The sequence below is a fragment of the Suncus etruscus genome, chromosome 6 (genome assembly GCF_024139225.1).
Source record: "Suncus etruscus isolate mSunEtr1 chromosome 6, mSunEtr1.pri.cur, whole genome shotgun sequence".
In the NCBI taxonomy this organism is placed as follows: Eukaryota; Metazoa; Chordata; class Mammalia; order Eulipotyphla; family Soricidae; genus Suncus; species Suncus etruscus.
The window spans coordinates 74846821-74863846 of record NC_064853.1 but is presented as its reverse complement, the minus strand read 5'-3'; the positions used below and the strand labels follow the sequence as shown (position 1 = coordinate 74863846).

Genomic DNA, 17026 nt, shown 5'->3' with positions numbered 1-17026 from the left:
AGTTCTTCCTTATTTCCACTAAATATGGTCTCAAAGGGCTGTACTATGTGCTATGATTAACATTATGAAGCATAAGTAACACATAGAGAAAAGATTTGGCAAGGAAGAGGAAAATAGTTGAATTCCAAAATAAAGATACAGTTTACCAAGAAAGGAAAGACTCACTGAAAAAGACCACCTTTGATATAAGAAACACCTCTGATACAAGAAAAGTTCAACTTATTTGGGAGGTGGAATTAAGAGGCTTGAACCATCTTTAAGAAAGCCTGGAACAAATTAATCAAAACTTTACAAAAAAAGGAAGGAAGATCCTCATATGTTGAAATTGTGAACATGTAATAAGTGGCTGTTAAAATCCAGAGATGCTCAGGGAGAATTCTGAATCTTCTGAACTAGCAACAAAGGGAACAAAAAAGAAGAAAGTGGACTGACTGGCATCAATGGAAAGAATAAAATAGACTATTTTTAGGAAGCATAAACCTAGGTGTTCAATTTTATTCCAATGACAAACATGAGAAAGTGATATACACTTCTATGTAGAATTGTTAACACAGGGTAGAAAGAGTATGGGGCACCTCACAGAACTAGTTCTCATAAAATCTGTAGAGGAGAGACAGGGTGGGAAAGAGACCTGAGAAACAGAAGAAAACAAGAAGGGGACCCAATCAGGAGGCTGAACACAAAGAGGATTGTGGAAAGCGACAATGAAACTTCTGGGAGGGAATCATCAAGAAAATCTCTCAGAAATAAAGAACATGCAAGAGATAAAGTCCATACAGTTAACAGCAGTGAAACTGATGAACTGCTCACCAAAGTAGGAATGTTGAAGCTCAGAATATGAGGGGGTAAAGGCCTGATAAACTTTTGGTAGGGAAGAGAAAAAGACCATGTTATTTACAAAGGATCAGGCATCAAAACAGCTTTGAATGGCTCAATAGGAGCATAGGAATCAGAAGACATTGAGCAATTCTTCTGATATAATGAAAGAAAATGATTTCAAACTAGTATATTATCTCCCACCAGTGTATGGAGGAACAACTTGCGTTTCTCAGAGGGGTCTTTTGAAATTTATGCTTTCTATTTCCTTTCTAGGAAACTTCTAGAGATCTTGTCTCATGCCTGGTGGTCTGGATGCTTTCACCAGAGACTCATACACCAAACCAAGCATTTGAAGTTGAATTATGGTGAGTATACAAGCAACAGCAAGCCAACATGCTGCTCTAATATCTTTGTGCTGTCCTCACAAGAAGTCAGCAGGAAAATGCCAGGTGTCCCCACAAGTCTGTTCTAGAACAGTAGAGTGGGGTGTGCATGTTAGGGAGTCACCAGCTATAGTGGGTTGTCAATAGACAACACTTCACATTAAACAAAAATGAATACAGGAGGAATCATACAAATGAGAAAATCTCTGAAAGTTTAGAGGAAATATCAAAAGGTACTGAGAAGGCTGCTAGTGTGTGTCTTTCTTTGAGTCCTGCCAGAGTATCAGCTTTGTGTTCAGCCAAACAGGCCCAAGTTTCTCACTAAGTGAACAGAAATATGTAGAATTATAAAATAATTTCTTTGTGTTGACTTGATTCTTATTCAAGAGAATTATTTTATATATAGTCAATATTGACACAGTTAATTTTTTTAAACATTTTCTAATGGTGGTGTGCTTAGTGAATTTTTTTTCATGAAAAATAGTGTGCTTTTGCACAAAAAGGTTGAAAAATACTGCCCTAGACAACAGCTAATCAACTTAAAGGTCAAGACTTCCTGCTTCTAGTCCTATATAATCTGGTTTGTAACTCCTGCGTGGGGTTGCCTCCTGTAGGAGGTGGTCCTGATCAATCAGTTTGTAGTTTATTGATTGATGGAATAAAGATTTGCTTTGCTTTATTTCAATTGTATGGTCTTGTCCTTTGACTCCGGACCCTAACAAAGAATAGTAACCTCACAGCTGTTTAACATGTTCAGGCATGCTAATGTTCAGGTATCATTTATTTAGCCTCTTAAAAGTAACCTAAAAAATAGAAGCAAAGAATGTTCTATCCCAAACTAGCATCAGAGCAAGCACAGTTCCAAGTCCTGCAATTTGGGCTGTGCTGATCTACTGCTTTGGGCTGCACTGCTCTTGCATTGATGCTATTTCTGTACACACTCTTGTAAACATTTCTGTAAACACGACACAATTGGCTAAGTTTTAGTCAAGCATTGGGACTGGAGAGAGAGTACAGGGTGTAAAGTGCTTGCTGGTTCTCGTTTGATTCCACAGTATTGCATATGATTCTGAGAGCCCCTAGGCTCTCATCACCCTTAGGCTCTAGCCCCATCCCTCCAAAAACTATTGTTAAACTTCAAATATCTTGATAATAAACATGAAATGAGGAGATGACAGGCATTATGGAAAGTAATATAATGATAGTTGCATTTTAACAGAAAATTTCTATAATGGTTAAATTTTCTATCACCTCCTTAGGTTGCAGGATACTGAGTCAAGCATTTTTCTGGTCAATAAGTGAGTTTTTTTTTGATGAGATTAGCATCTGAGTGAAAATAAACTCAATAGATTACTCTATTGGAATAGTAGGCATGCATTCACACATACACTCTATTGCATCTATTCTCTGGGAGGGTAACAACTAATCAATCTAGTTATTAAATTCCAAGTAGTGAAATGGTAAGTAAGAAAAATATTGGGATATATATAGTAAATAAGACACATACCTTGCACAAAGTAGACCTAATTTTGAACCTCAAAACCCCATATGGTTCTACCAGGAGTGATCCCTAAGAGCCAGAAGAAAGCCTTGAGCAAAACCAGATATGGCTCAACAACAATAACTATTTCCTTATAAAGGGCTGAATGCAGAAATGCAAAATTCATAGATATGCTTAATGGCATTTTTCTTCAGTATACATATCTTGTCTAGGATGTTGAACAACCAATTACATCACTACCCCCAGCTCTCATCAATGAACTGACCAGTCCCAATGATTTTGTCTTGTGTATCTAATCCATCCACTTTCCTCATCCTAATTATGATATCCTTCTTAAGGCCACATGCAAATCTTACCCAAAGGAAACACTAGAACTCTTCCCTCTTGCCTCAACCTCTACCCCCACCTCCCACACTGTGTCTATAACAATAATTGCTCATTTTACCAATTCCCTGCTTTAAAACCCTCTACATAGCTTAGGATATTTTCTTTTTCACTGTCTACCCAGTACCAGTCTTATCTTTCCATAGTAGATTAGGACTACCAAATATAACACTCAGGGACATGCTCTGATACCTTGTCATTTTCAAATGACACAAGGTCATTTCAGAGATGGGTCAAACTGATCAGGGAACTATGTTCTGTGAGAATCTCAAAGGCAGTGCCTGAGTAGTTATTAGACAGTGGCCTGTATTACTAATGCCTCTGCTCCAACAGGTCTATAAACCTTGGCTAACAAAAAAAAATCCACATTATGATGGATGATATAGGACAGGCTCCATCAAAGCATGGGAAGTAATCCAGAGCAGGAATAATGACCATCACAGCCACTGAATTACTTAAAGCAAAGATGATAAGAGAAAATACTATCTATCTCATGATGATAGGAAGGACATTATAGCCTATACTTGTTTTTGGTCAAAGCTTCACTTGATCAAATCTGTGTATCTAACTATTGGGTTTCAAAGAATGTAGAATTAAAATACACCACGAGGAAGCTAGTACAAAACACAGAATGTTAGAAAACTGTGGATCAATGATAGAGTTTTACCAATAAACAGAGACAAAATAAGAAGGAAGAAGCACTTATACATTTGGTTTGTGTGGAGATTGTATATGCATCTGATGTGACCTGAAGTGACTACTCATTTACATAGAGAGATTGACAGGGGGCAGGAGTCTTGTGGATCTAATCCAGATGTGTGTGATAATAGCACTGTAGGTAAATTGTCAAAGATAGTCTCACTTTTGAAGATAGATCATAAACTATTCATAGATAGCACAATATGATACTAAATATGTTTTTAAAATGATGATGTGTGTATCTGGGTTTTAGTGGCTAGAAGGCATAAACAAAACAAGACTGGTTGCATACTGATTTATTGTTGAAGTTGATGATAGAGGGAAATGCTCATTAAGTTATTCTCCTAGTTTTGACTTTCCTGTCATAAGACATTAAGTAGAAAAAGGTCTACGTCATTGTGATATCTCAAAGGTCCTTTAATGCACTCAAGTTTTCAAAGTTGGAAACAGTTTTATAAGCCTCCACTATATATAAATTTACAAATACACCAGACTGCATCTAAGACTGTCTAAGTCTTAGACTGAGTCTAAGGATTCTTTTACACTTAACACAGACATATTTACTACTCTCAGGAAAAAGCAATTTTACTTTTGATCCTGATATTCACAGAGCTGGATTCCATAATGAAGTCTGATTTTAGAACATTCCATATCCCTTCCATACTATCAAGTTTCTTCTCCCCTTGGTGGACTTACCCCAAGATTACAAATAAAAAAAAATTAATAAAGAAAATCAAATTTCTGGTTCGTTTGACTTCACAGGTCACCAAGAGGAACTAACCCCCATATTCCAGTTCAATCTCCCTGCCATATTCTACTTACCCCTTCAACATACTCTACTACTGAGAATGGATATAATAGACAAATAGCATAAAACAGTGACTGATGTAAGCAACAAGATCATTAATAGTAATAATAAAAACTATTAATAAGAAAACTATTCTTTCTGAAGCCTTTCTTAAATCTCAGTCTATGTTTGATAATACACCTTCATTAACCATTTTGTAGGATCAGCAGAGAAGAGTTAGAAAAAAATGCTTAATTATGAAGAGAATTCTAGACAGTTTGCAAATCGGCAAATGAATCATGAATATACACACACCCTTGAGAACTGTGGCCTAAAAATTTTGCACTGGAACTGAAAGGGATTCAATTATAAAAAGACTACATCAAATAATTCAATTGTTGGAAATGTAAAGTTTGCAAGGGGGCATAATGAGACATTTTAAAGAAAAGCAGCAGAGGGGCCGGAGAGATAGCACAGCAGTAGCGCATTTGCCTTGCCCACAGACAACCCTGAACGAAAGGTGGTTCGAATCCCGGCTTCCCGTATGGTCCCCTCTGCGTGCCAGAAGCAATTTCTGAGCCCAGAGCCAAGAGCACTGCCAGGTGTGATCCCCCGTATACCCCCAAAAAAAGAAAAAAAAGAAAGAAAAGCAGGAGAAGAGGAGAGGAGAGGGGAGGGGAAGAGAGAAGAAAGGAAAGGAGAGTGTGAAGAGGAGGGGAGAGGGGTGGAGGGTGGGGAGAGGAGAGGAAGAGGGGAGGAGTGCAGTGTTTGCTACAGGGGGAAGGAAAGGCAAGAGGGAAAACTGAAGAAATTGTTGGTAAGAAACGTTTACTGGTGAAGGGATGAGTTTTGGACATTGTATGATTGAAACTCAACCATGAACAATTTATTAACAGTTTATCGCATGGTGAGTCAATTAAAGAAGCTATCTGAAGAAAAGAAAAAGAAGAAAGAAAAGCTAATATGTGTGCTGCAGGAAAGTGACGCTGGCATTAATGAGAGCAACACAGACAGCTAGTCCTAGCACATAAGGCACTTTTATTTTGAAAGTAGGTCTTTATTTAGTTCTGTTCCCTCAAGAAAGTATGATGCCTATAACCCTAGGAACCCATTAATGAAAGGTAATCACTGGGGTCTGCTGTGGTACACACCTATGCTGCAGCACTCTGCGACTCACCATATACAATTTGCAAAGAACATCAGCACCAATTGGTGAGGCTACTCAGCAGCCACGGAGGGGCAACACAAAGCAGAGAACACATAATCAGGTGCTTATGTAAACCATGAACTTTACCAACTCTAATCTCTATTCTTTACTCTTAGAGATGAGAATTAAGACATTCAACGTAGAATTAGCCCAACATATAATCCAGAGCCAACTCCCACTTTTCCCATAAATCTTACACTTCAAGACAAACACTACCCTAAATTCTAGGTAACAGCTTCTTGCTGAGATGTGCCATGTTTCCCATTGATAGATTTTTTATGGAATGCAATGACTCATTCATGGCACACAGTGAAAAAAATAGGTATATTTATGGGGATACTTGACCAAAATACATTGAAATTTGTTTCTTTATTTTTTACGCATAAGCAGAAGCTCAGTAAACATCAGGTGAGTTGGGACTTACAGTCAATGACCAGGAGACATGAAGAGAAAAAAAACAGTTATGAATAAATATAAATATGGAAGCACTATATTCACTTCTTTTTGCTGTTGTTGTTTTTTGGGGAGGTGGCCCACCTGATGATACTCAGGGGCTGCACCTGACTTTGTATTCAGACATCACTCCTGATGATGTGGAAAACTACTTAGGGGTGGTGGTGGAGGTACCTGGAATGGAACTCAGGTCCGTTGTATGCAAGACAAGCACCTTCCTGGCTGTACTATCTTTCTGAACCCACTTTTGCTTTGTTGGTAAGCCTACCTATACCACGATTTATTTTCACACTGGACAGTTGCTTTACCATGATTAAATAACCCTGAGCCATTCCACTTTTTATTTCATAGGTAGAAAGGAAGTATTAGAGTAAGAAACTACTGTTTTCTTCCAGGCAGAGTGCTGCATAAAAACACATCCTTTTAGTATATTTGCCCTTAGAAAACTGATCTTGCAAGTAGAAGTGACAAGCTGAGATGCTCATTATGAAATACTGAGACACTTTACTGCTGCCGGGGGTTGATGCCCCTTTGTCCTTCCTTTGCTCTTAGAGTGGCTCTTAAGTGTGCCACCAGGCTCTATTACTGTCAACAGAGAAAGGGAGCATTTTTATTATCCTCATTTTACAGATAAGAACATGGAAATAGTGGCATTTAAAAAACTCCAAAGGAGTAAAAGCAGGACTTGACACTGAGATGATTTGCTTTAATAACCTCACTCTTGGCTACCATATTCTTTTTATTGATCTTAATAAAGAGACAAAAGTGAGGAAAAAGAAGAGACAAAAGTGAGGAAAAAGAAGAGACAAAAGTGAGGAAAAAGGTAAGACGTGGCTGTGGGCTAATGCTCTAAAATTTTTGTATTTTTTTTTTTACTTCAAAATATGGTTACATTATTCCTGAAAGCTTTAAGTTTTAGGAGACTCCACTTTTTTTTTTTAATTTATTGTAGTTAGTCCTCAAAATGATAGGCTATTAAGATGATTAGAAGAAATATTTTCACATAGGTGATAACCTTCTCTGAAACTATTAACAGAAAAAGTGGCTTTTATTAATCAATGAGAACAAAAACCTCATTCATCTGGGACAACTTGTGAAGGTTTCCTGATAATTCAGTGAATAATTCAATAAATGTGAATCATATGTGGAATATCATGGGAAATTAAGATTCAATTAGGTGTTGATTCCGCTGCATTCAAATAACTTGAGTACAATAGAGAAGATCTCAGGTGTAAATGTCTTTTGATAGAAGAAAATGGGTGACTTAATTCCATTTAATTTTTCTAGCAATTCTTAAGTCATTTTGTGAAAGTAGTAATAAATGATAGTCTGAGTATTGGGTCCTTTACCACTGCAGTTAGAGAAGCAGTACATTCTAGTTTCTTTTTTTTTTTTTTTTTGGTTTTTGGGTCACACCTGGCAGTGCTCAGGGGTTATTCCTGGCTCCAGGCTCAGAAATTGCTCCTGGCAGGCACAGGGGACCATATGGGGTGCCGGGATTCGAACCGATGACCTCCTGCATGAAAGGCAAACGCCTTACCTCCATGCTATATCTCCGGCCCACATTCTAGTTTCTTAAACTGATCCTTTATGGGTTTGAGTTAAACTTGGAATCAGTAAAAAGTTTCTGAATGTGCAATTAACAACACTTATTTGAAATTAATCACATAATACCTCTGAGGTATTTCTGGCAGCTCTTGCCCTTGCTTCTTGGAGAAATGAGTATTGAGAGAGCAAAAAGCCAAGTTCTAGAGTCATGTCATTCAACTTGGGATATTTAATGCCAGATTTTTATAAATGCAGCTCCACATTAATTGGTTAAAAGTTCAATTTTATACCCATTTAGGTATACGTGGTTCATAGTTATATATTTACTATTCAATGATACACTTACAATAAGAATATAAATATTTTAAGGGCTGGAGTGGTGACGCTAGAGGTAAGGTGTCTGCCTTGACTGTGCTACCGTCGGATAGACCACCGTTCGAGCCCCCGGCGTCCCATATGGTATCACAAGCCAGGTGACGCTAGAGGTAAGGTGTGTGTCTTGACTGTGCTATTGTAGGATGGACCACAGTTCGATCCCCCGGCATCTCATATGGTACCACAAGCCAGGAGCAATTTCCGAGCACATAGCCAGGAGTAACCCCCGAGCGTCACGGGTGTGGCCCCAAAACAAAAACAAAACAAAACAAACAAACAAAAAGAATATAAATATTTTAAATAGCAAAAATTCTCTTTAAAATTAAGGATTCAGAGAGCTTTGCATGCTATTGAAACTGGGATTGATCCCCAGCAATCCAGTGTCAGGAGTGATCATGAAAATAGAGCCAGGAGTAAGTCTTGAGGACAGCTGGGACAAATACCAAAATACCAAAAAACAAATACCAATAAAATATTAGTCTTTTACGTCAACCGTCCAGTGTGGAACCCTGAATCACAGGCCTAGAAATGACACAATTCTTCACAACAGCTACAGGAACCAAATCCCATCTGGGACATCCTTAATACTGCTCAAACACCAACATGGCCCAGCTCTAATAGGATATCCTGACAACGAGGAAATTGGGAACAACTTGACCTAAGAGCAGGTTACCTTACCTCACCAGCTAATGATAAGACAAAATCAGAAGATTTGTCACCCTTTGGTCTGTGCAAAAGCCAAGATTGCGATCTACAGATGACTGGCTAATAGAACCATGACCGGGCAGTATGTATCCTGGGACCAAGAAAAAAACCTTAGTCTAGGGTTTGATCTATGACCTGCACAACACCAGGATTTCTAATTCCAGAGGTATGACTGAGACAGTAGCAACTGAATGGATCTTCGGGTAACATAATGAAAGACGCTATTCCAGGCTCCATCCTAGAATCAGCGCAAGGACCAAGAACACCAACCACAGAAGACTGATTAAAATGACACTAAGGGAACAGAACTTCTATAACCACAAAGAAAGACTTCACCATAAGTTCCATCCTTGACCTGTGCAGAGACTGAGATCTCTAGATACAGAAACCTGATTTTACCACCTAGGATGGAGCAGAAGTCTCCCATACACCACAAAAGCACCAATGGGAGAGTAAATGAACTAGAAAGGAGTCTATAGTTAATCCCATGACAATATACTCCAAGGGTGGAGAAACCCTATGTCTCTTAGGCCAAGGGAATTCTTTTTCCAATGATCCCAGTGTTTACTGTGCCTATGCAGGAGGGGAAAAAAAGAGACAAAAAAGCATAAAATAATCTTTTTTTTTTTTTAATTCTATCTAGAGTTTGTCCATTTCTTTGATTTGGTGTGGATATTGAACTGGTTGTCTCCATTTTCATTTATTTATTATTTCTTTCTTCTTTTCTCCCGTTTTGTGCTCTGTCATGATTTTTATCTCAAGACCATGGCAAGTATGTGGTGCCTATCTTTATTGGTGCAGTGCTCACTGGATATTTTATTCGATACTTCTTTTTATACTGATGTGGTGTTCCACCTTTTTTTCCCCCTTCGTCTCTCAAACCGAGGATGAGAGCCTCTAGAAGGACTCCACCCATTTTTGGCATATTTGGTTTTTACCCCATTTTATTCTTTTCTATTCTTCAAACAAAACCACATAACTTTAACTATCTAGTCCAGCCTCCCAATTAGAGGGGAATATAATGGAGTTACCATGACCAAACAGGTGAAAGATCACTAAGTAGTAAGCTAGGCACAGAGGGGACCACCCATTCTAGCAGCCCTGGGGGTGACGGTGGAGGCTATGGGAGGCAGGACGGGAGAGGAGGTCGAGGGAGGACAATTTGGTGGTGGGAATTCCCCTGATTCAATGTTAATTTGTACCTAAAATATTGCTGTGAATGATATGTAAGCCACTATGATTAAAATAAAAATTATAGTAAAAATCTGGTTAAAATATTAGTCTTTTATATATATGTATGTATTTAATATAGAATTTGTTTCAACACTGTGACTTACAAAGTAGCTCATAATACAGCTATTTCTGGCATTCAACATTCCAATACTAATCCTATCACCAATATAACATTCTGTCCATCATTATCTCCAGTTTCCAACCTCCCCCAAGGTTGCTCCTTAGATGGCACAAATAATTTACTTACTATAGTTAGTTACAACTAAATGGCAATAAAATTATCAAAAAAAGTTTATTAAAAGAAAATGTGTGAAAACTTATAATTTGCAATAGGGTCATTATGTCATTGTCTAAAGGTTTACTAAGCTGTTTGGAGCTAGTTGAACATTCTGTTATCGGTTTTGTTTGTTGATCTTAGGTAGATTTTATAGTTAGTTCACAATTAATTTGGTGCATTCCTTTTACTGGCCAATGCCACAGACTCATTTAACCCTTGAAAGAGAGACAAGTTCAACTGCAAACATTCATGGATACACTGGTCTTACAGCTGAATGCATTGGGAGGCTTCAGGAGAGGGGCAGAGTAAGTACCCTGTCTTGAGTTTTTATTCTTTAGTAATTCAGTATTGCCACATATAAATCAACAAGGGGACAAGATAGCATCTCTAATGTCTAACAATGAAGCACAGGCCACTGAGATTCAAAACATTTTGAGAATCCAAGTGATTATTTAATAATCCAGAATTATATTTCCTGGAATAAACAAAAAGTGAAATTAAGGAAATTATGAAAGACCATCCCCACTGTCCTGGTTGAAAAGGACAAGGAAAAGGGAGGCCAGTCTTCCATGGCGCGCGCGCACACACACACACACACACACACACACACACGGAGGCCAGTCTTCCACGGTGCACGCGCATGCACACACACGCACACACACACATACACACACTAGATATGCCTCTCTCCAAGGCAAGGAGAGAGCTTCAAAACATTCACCTTGTGAAAAGTGAAAAGTGTTAACATGGTGTCTGTATCTTTTTTTTGGGGGGGGGGTCTGTAACACTTGAAAAGTGTTAATATGGTATCTGTATATTTTATTTTATTTTATATTTGATTTTTGGTTTTTAGTGTCTGTATCTTTTTGTTTGTTTGTTTGGTTTTTGGGTTACACCCAGCAACGCTCAGGGGTTACTCCTGGTTCTATGCTCAGAAATCGCTCCTGGCAGGCTCGGGAGACCATATGGGATGCCAGGATTTGAACCACCATCCTTCTGCATGCAAGGCAAATGCCCCAACCGCCATGCTATCTCTGCGGTCTGGTGTCTGTATCTTAATGTGAAAACATTTGATCCTTTTTTAAGTTGTTAAACTAAAACACAATGTTTCAAAGTCTTGGACATATCTTAATAGCAAGAAAGATCAAGACACAATTGAATGTTACTTAAAACAGCTTAATATAGCTCAACATGGGAGGTTAATAAAATTGCTGTATTTCTGAATTTTAAAAATGATCAGATAAAATTCCATTTATGCAAACACAATCACTATAGAATACATATATCACTATGTAATAGGGAATATATGTCCTATCAAAATCCACCTAGGTTTTTACATAAGAATTGAAACATATGCTTTTAGAGGGAAAATGCCTATATTTACATTATATATAGCATCGAGCATTATCTTTAACATGTACTGAGACTAGTTAAATAAGATTAAATTAAACTGATGTCAATTTTCACATTAAAACATAATATTTTAAACCTCTGTGAACTTTATTTTTAAGTATTAGTAGTTGGCTTCTGGAAGCATAGGGCATTTGCCTTGCACACTGTCAACCCAGGTTTGATCCCTATCACCCCATAAGATTCCCTACTCCTAGCTTTACTGCCATTAAAGGTACCTCAATAAAGGAGACATTTCTGACTGGCTATGGAACAAAAATAATGACTAATTTTTATGTAGCACTTGACAATTCAGAAATATTTTCTCAAGTGTTACTTAATTTGTCATATTATTTCTCAGTAGCAAAAAGGACATGAAAGATCCCTAGAGATTAGCTTAATAAGACTGTATTATTCTATCTGTATTATTGTATTATTGTATTATTCTTCTGTTTGTCTCAGTAGTTCACATGGGCAAGAGAAAAGCCAACAACCAAAAATTCACCTGTGATGTCCACTTTGTACATAGATTCAACCCCTTTCACCTAAAATTCCTGCCAAATAAGCAACTCTACCCTGAAAATAAACACAATCTACATAAAGCTGTTTATAATGTGTATTTGATGAGAGGATGTCAGGAAAAACAACAGCCATGCAAGGATCAAGCTCTATATGAAGCTAGTTCAGAAGACTCAGTTAAAGTACGTCAAATAAAACCTAATCGTGACTAAAATAGCTATGAGTCTTTTTTCTTCCAACTATCTTGAAAAAGGAACAATAATTCAATACTATAAATCTCCAGTTAATTAATTCATGCTTTCTTTGCAGCAAGTTCCCCTACCCTCATTTTGCATTGCATACCATCTGCCTATGGAGAATATTTACCTCTCAGTCACAACCTGCTTCCTAGCCCCAAGAATAAATGTATCTCCTTAAGAACCAAAGAAATGTTTCATTAGACCAGAATAACAACTTATATTTTAACATAAATGATATCATTACTTTATAATCTACTGCCATCTTCAGTGTTAATGAAGCAACACCTTCACATCCTCAGACAGGGGTAATAATGCTTCACAGGAATAATTCGCATTGGTCAATCAGATGCTAATTTTTCTACATACCGCTAGAAAAGCTTAATTTTATTACCTCTAAGTGACTTCTCCTCTCAGCAATCACCCGTTCATCCTTGTTTCCAAATAATTTCTTTGGCGGAAATTCAAGGGCAGCAAGCTGAAATACATATTTGACAAGGAATGATTAACCTTCCACTTAATGATACTTGCAATGTTATTATAGATTTTATCAAATTTAGTATGGGGAGTAAGAAGAAATAGGTTGAATTTTTAAAGATGGCAGATGCATTGTGCTGGGGAGACTGTACAGCAAGTCAGCACTTGCCTTGCATGCCGCTGACTTTACTTTGATCCCTGACACCCTCTATGGTTCCCCACACTTGTCAGGAGTGATCCTGAAGTACATAGCCAGGAATAAGCCCTGAGCATAATCAGATGTGGTCCAAGAAAAAAGAAAAAAAAAAAAAAGATGTCATATCTTGGGCCCAGAGCAATAGCACAGTGGTAGAACTTACATGCGGATGACCGCAGCTGACCTGGGTTCAATCTCTGGCATCCCACATGGTCCCCCAAATCAGGAGTGATTTCTGAGGGCATAGCCAGAAGTAACCCTTGAGCATCACTGGGTAAGGCCCAAAAACAAAAACAGAAAGAAAAAAAGAATAAAAGATGGCAGATCCTATTGTACTTTGTACTAACAGCTGTGACCATAAACAGAATGGTTAAAGGACACAGCAGTGCCATGAGAATTCAAACAAGAACAAATCCAACTCTCCAGTCTCTCTCAGACAACATATTAGACTTATAGGACGGTCTTTCACAACATTAACATTTCAAAACTCCAGTTTATTCTTTTAGACACCTCCTACAAGAATGCAATTGTTTCTGTGCTGAAATGAAAATGTGAGAACTCAGTTTTGAAACTATCTTAACATTTTGTGAAAATCTCTCTAAGAAACCATCACTAAAGCTATTTAAATATCCCACATTGTCTTCCATCAGCTACTGCAAATGAAAACTGCTGCTGTGAAAAGAAGCCATCTATAAATCTTTCCATATTATTATCAATTTCTACCCTCATTTCCATAACATAAAGGAAAACTTGGTGAGTGTGGGTGTGGATATGGGTATGTACTCAAGAATATGCCAAAGTGGATATGTGTAAATCCTATCTATGTCTGGGAGATGTGATACTTTCAGAAATATGACTGTAAGTTCTCTTTTGTTATGCCTATGCCTTCTCACTTTCCCACTTTCCTAACTGCTTGACCATTTCATTGTCATAGGTTTTGGTAATATAAGATACTTTCAATTTTATTTTAAAATCTTTGAAAAAATGCTCATTTTAATTGTTGATAAATCTAACCAACATTCAAGCATAAGAAGATATTTACACTTGGCAGGTAACTTGAAAGATGATAAGTTAAATATTGGTGGCTTTAAAAGTAATCCATTTTGTAATTTCATTTCTTTTTCTTTCTCTTTGGGCCACACCCCACAGTGCTCAATGGCTACTGCTGGCTCTGTGCTCAGAAATTACTCCTGGTTTAGGGGACCATATGGGTTGCCAGGGATAGAACTTGGGTCTGTCCTGGGTCAGCCTTGTGCAAGGCAAATGCTTTACAGCTGTGCTACCGCTCCAGCCCCTGTAATTTCAAACCTAATTGAAAATATTACAATTTTCTAATTCTCCAAACTAGAACGAACAGACAGCAAGACTTAAACAACACTTTTAAGATTACTACAAAAAAAGAGTGAAGGTAATTTTCATCTGTGAGAGGGACAAGGGATCCCTGAACATTTGTCATGGAGACTTGACTTGGGCCTCAACTGATCAGACATCAACCATCCAACTCCAAACCTCAGATACCAACATTGGAACTGGCACAGTTCCAACACCACCTTATGATAAAGGGCCTAGGACCACATGACTTCACCAGTGAATTCTACAAGACTTTGAAAGAACTAAAACCCATCCTGTTCTTCCAAAAGGTCCACAAGGGAGCAAGAATCCTTAACAATTCTATAAGGTCAATATCATTCTAATCCCAACTGGAAAAGGATATCACACGAAACAACTATGGTAAGATACTTCTGGTAGAGATTCAAAGATCTTCAATAAAATCTTGGAAAAAATGAATTTAATACATATAAACAGTTAATAATCATGACCATAGTCAATAATCATGGAAATTATCAAAGAAATGTATGAAATACAGATATCAATGAATATATCATATTAATAATATAAAATAAAAATAACAATATATATCAAAAATGGATCTGTCAATATTACATATCTATTTAAGATTAATAAAACTCCAAACAAGAGGTGGAGAGATAGTACCTGGCCTTATATACAGTTGACCCTGTACTGATATATGGTCTGTGAGCCTAGCTAAAACTAATCCCAGACAGAGCTAGGAGTAGCATCAATTGTTACCCAAACTTCTGTCTTTGTCCCCAAGACAAAAAAAATTGCTTCCACTCAATTAATTAGGAATAGGAGTATACTGCACATATTTACATACTTAACTACATATTATATTATAAACACATATCATCATAAATGATGGAAACTGAAAGCTTTCCCTCCTAAGATTTGAAACAAGATGTATATTTTTATACTTTTAGATTAATTTTGGAAGTGATACTCCGGGCAGATAGGCAAGAAAAAGGTAAGAGCAGGAATTCAAATTCTAAAGGAGGAAAAAAACTGTTTGCAGATAATAAAATAGACAATAGACATAAATAAAATAGATAATAAAATAGACATCTAAAATCTAAATCTAAAGATTCCATATAGATTGCATGCTATAATTAATAGGCTCAGTAAAAGGGAGAGTATACACAATGAGTTAAAGGAAATTATTAAAACAATTAAACTTATAATTGCATAAAAAGCCAAACTACTTGAGGAAAAATAAAGGAGTTGAAAGACCTGTACACCAAAAACTATAATATTACTATTATAAAGAGAAATCTACAGATACACTCATCTCCTTTAAAATTCCAGACATTTTTCAAGAAAGAAAAACAACAATTCTAAATTTTACATGGAGACGTAAGAGACAATGAATAGCCAAAAATAATTCTTAGAGGAAAGAACAAGGTAGGCATGACAGAATCTGGCTTCAAACTATATTACAAAGTAATGGAAATTAAAGTAGTATGATATTAGAACAAAGACAGAGTCATGGAATAGTGAGTCATGGGAATAAGTAAATTCAGAGATATATAGACACCTAATATGTGGCAAAAAAGACAAAACTATAAAATACATAAAGGAATGTTTTTTCAACAAAATGGTGCAATGAAAAGCTAGCCTCATGCAAATAAATAAATCAAAATGATGATCATCATATGCAAAAATAAAAGAAATTAGTAAGGGACTTTAAAGCTAAGGGTAGAAACTGAAAAATTATAGAAGAAAATATGGTAAACAAATTCTTAGACTTACATTTAATATTTTTTGTGATTTAAACTTCAAAGGAAAATAAAAGTCAGAATAAACAAACAGGTCTACATAAAATCAAAACTGACACAGTGAAAAAAACTTGCCATATAAGTTAAAAGATAAGTTAGCTATTGAGAGACTATAATTGCATCATATCTGAGAAGGGGTTAATAGTGTTCAAAATACTTTAAGAATCCACCAATTGAACAAAAAGCAAGTGATCTTACGAAAAATAATCTGAATAGACATGCCTTCAAGTAAGCATATAAACACATGAAATATTGCCCAAGTACGTTATTTGATATCACCTTCTCAAACTAGCAAGAATAGTCTTTATCAAAAACATTTGAGAGACTTCCAGACAATACAGTAATATTTAATACAGTGATATCTGATTCCCAGCACCACATCATTCTCCCAGTGTGCCTGGCACAGTGCCTGAGAGGACTGAACTGAAAAGGTGGCCTGGCTAATCCTTGGAACATCAGGGCCCAAGGAACATCACATTCTCGGGCCCTGGTACATACAGAACTACTGACCCAGTTGACTATAATTGCTTGTGGAGGTCTCAGGGATTTCTAAGAACCACCTTAGAGGTCATTTTCCCCATCTACTCTCAATCAGCCAAAAGCAAAACCAAACTCAAAAGATTGTAAACAATTTGGTAAGGATGTGCTTATAAAGGAATTCTAATGCACTTTTGTTGGGAACATAATTGGTATAACCTCTATGA

At 36.9% G+C, this 17026-nt stretch overlaps 1 protein-coding gene across 1 annotated transcript in view; it reads right to left on the bottom strand.

Moving 5' to 3' along the window:
* KIF16B (kinesin family member 16B) overlaps positions 1 to 17026 on the bottom strand; it is a 291493-nt gene that overhangs the window by 18647 nt on the left and 255820 nt on the right. Inside the window, exon 26 of the mRNA XM_049774326.1 lies at positions 12910 to 12993. Coding sequence (XP_049630283.1) covers positions 12910 to 12993 — 84 coding nt within the window. The remainder of the gene's footprint in view (positions 1 to 12909; positions 12994 to 17026) is intronic.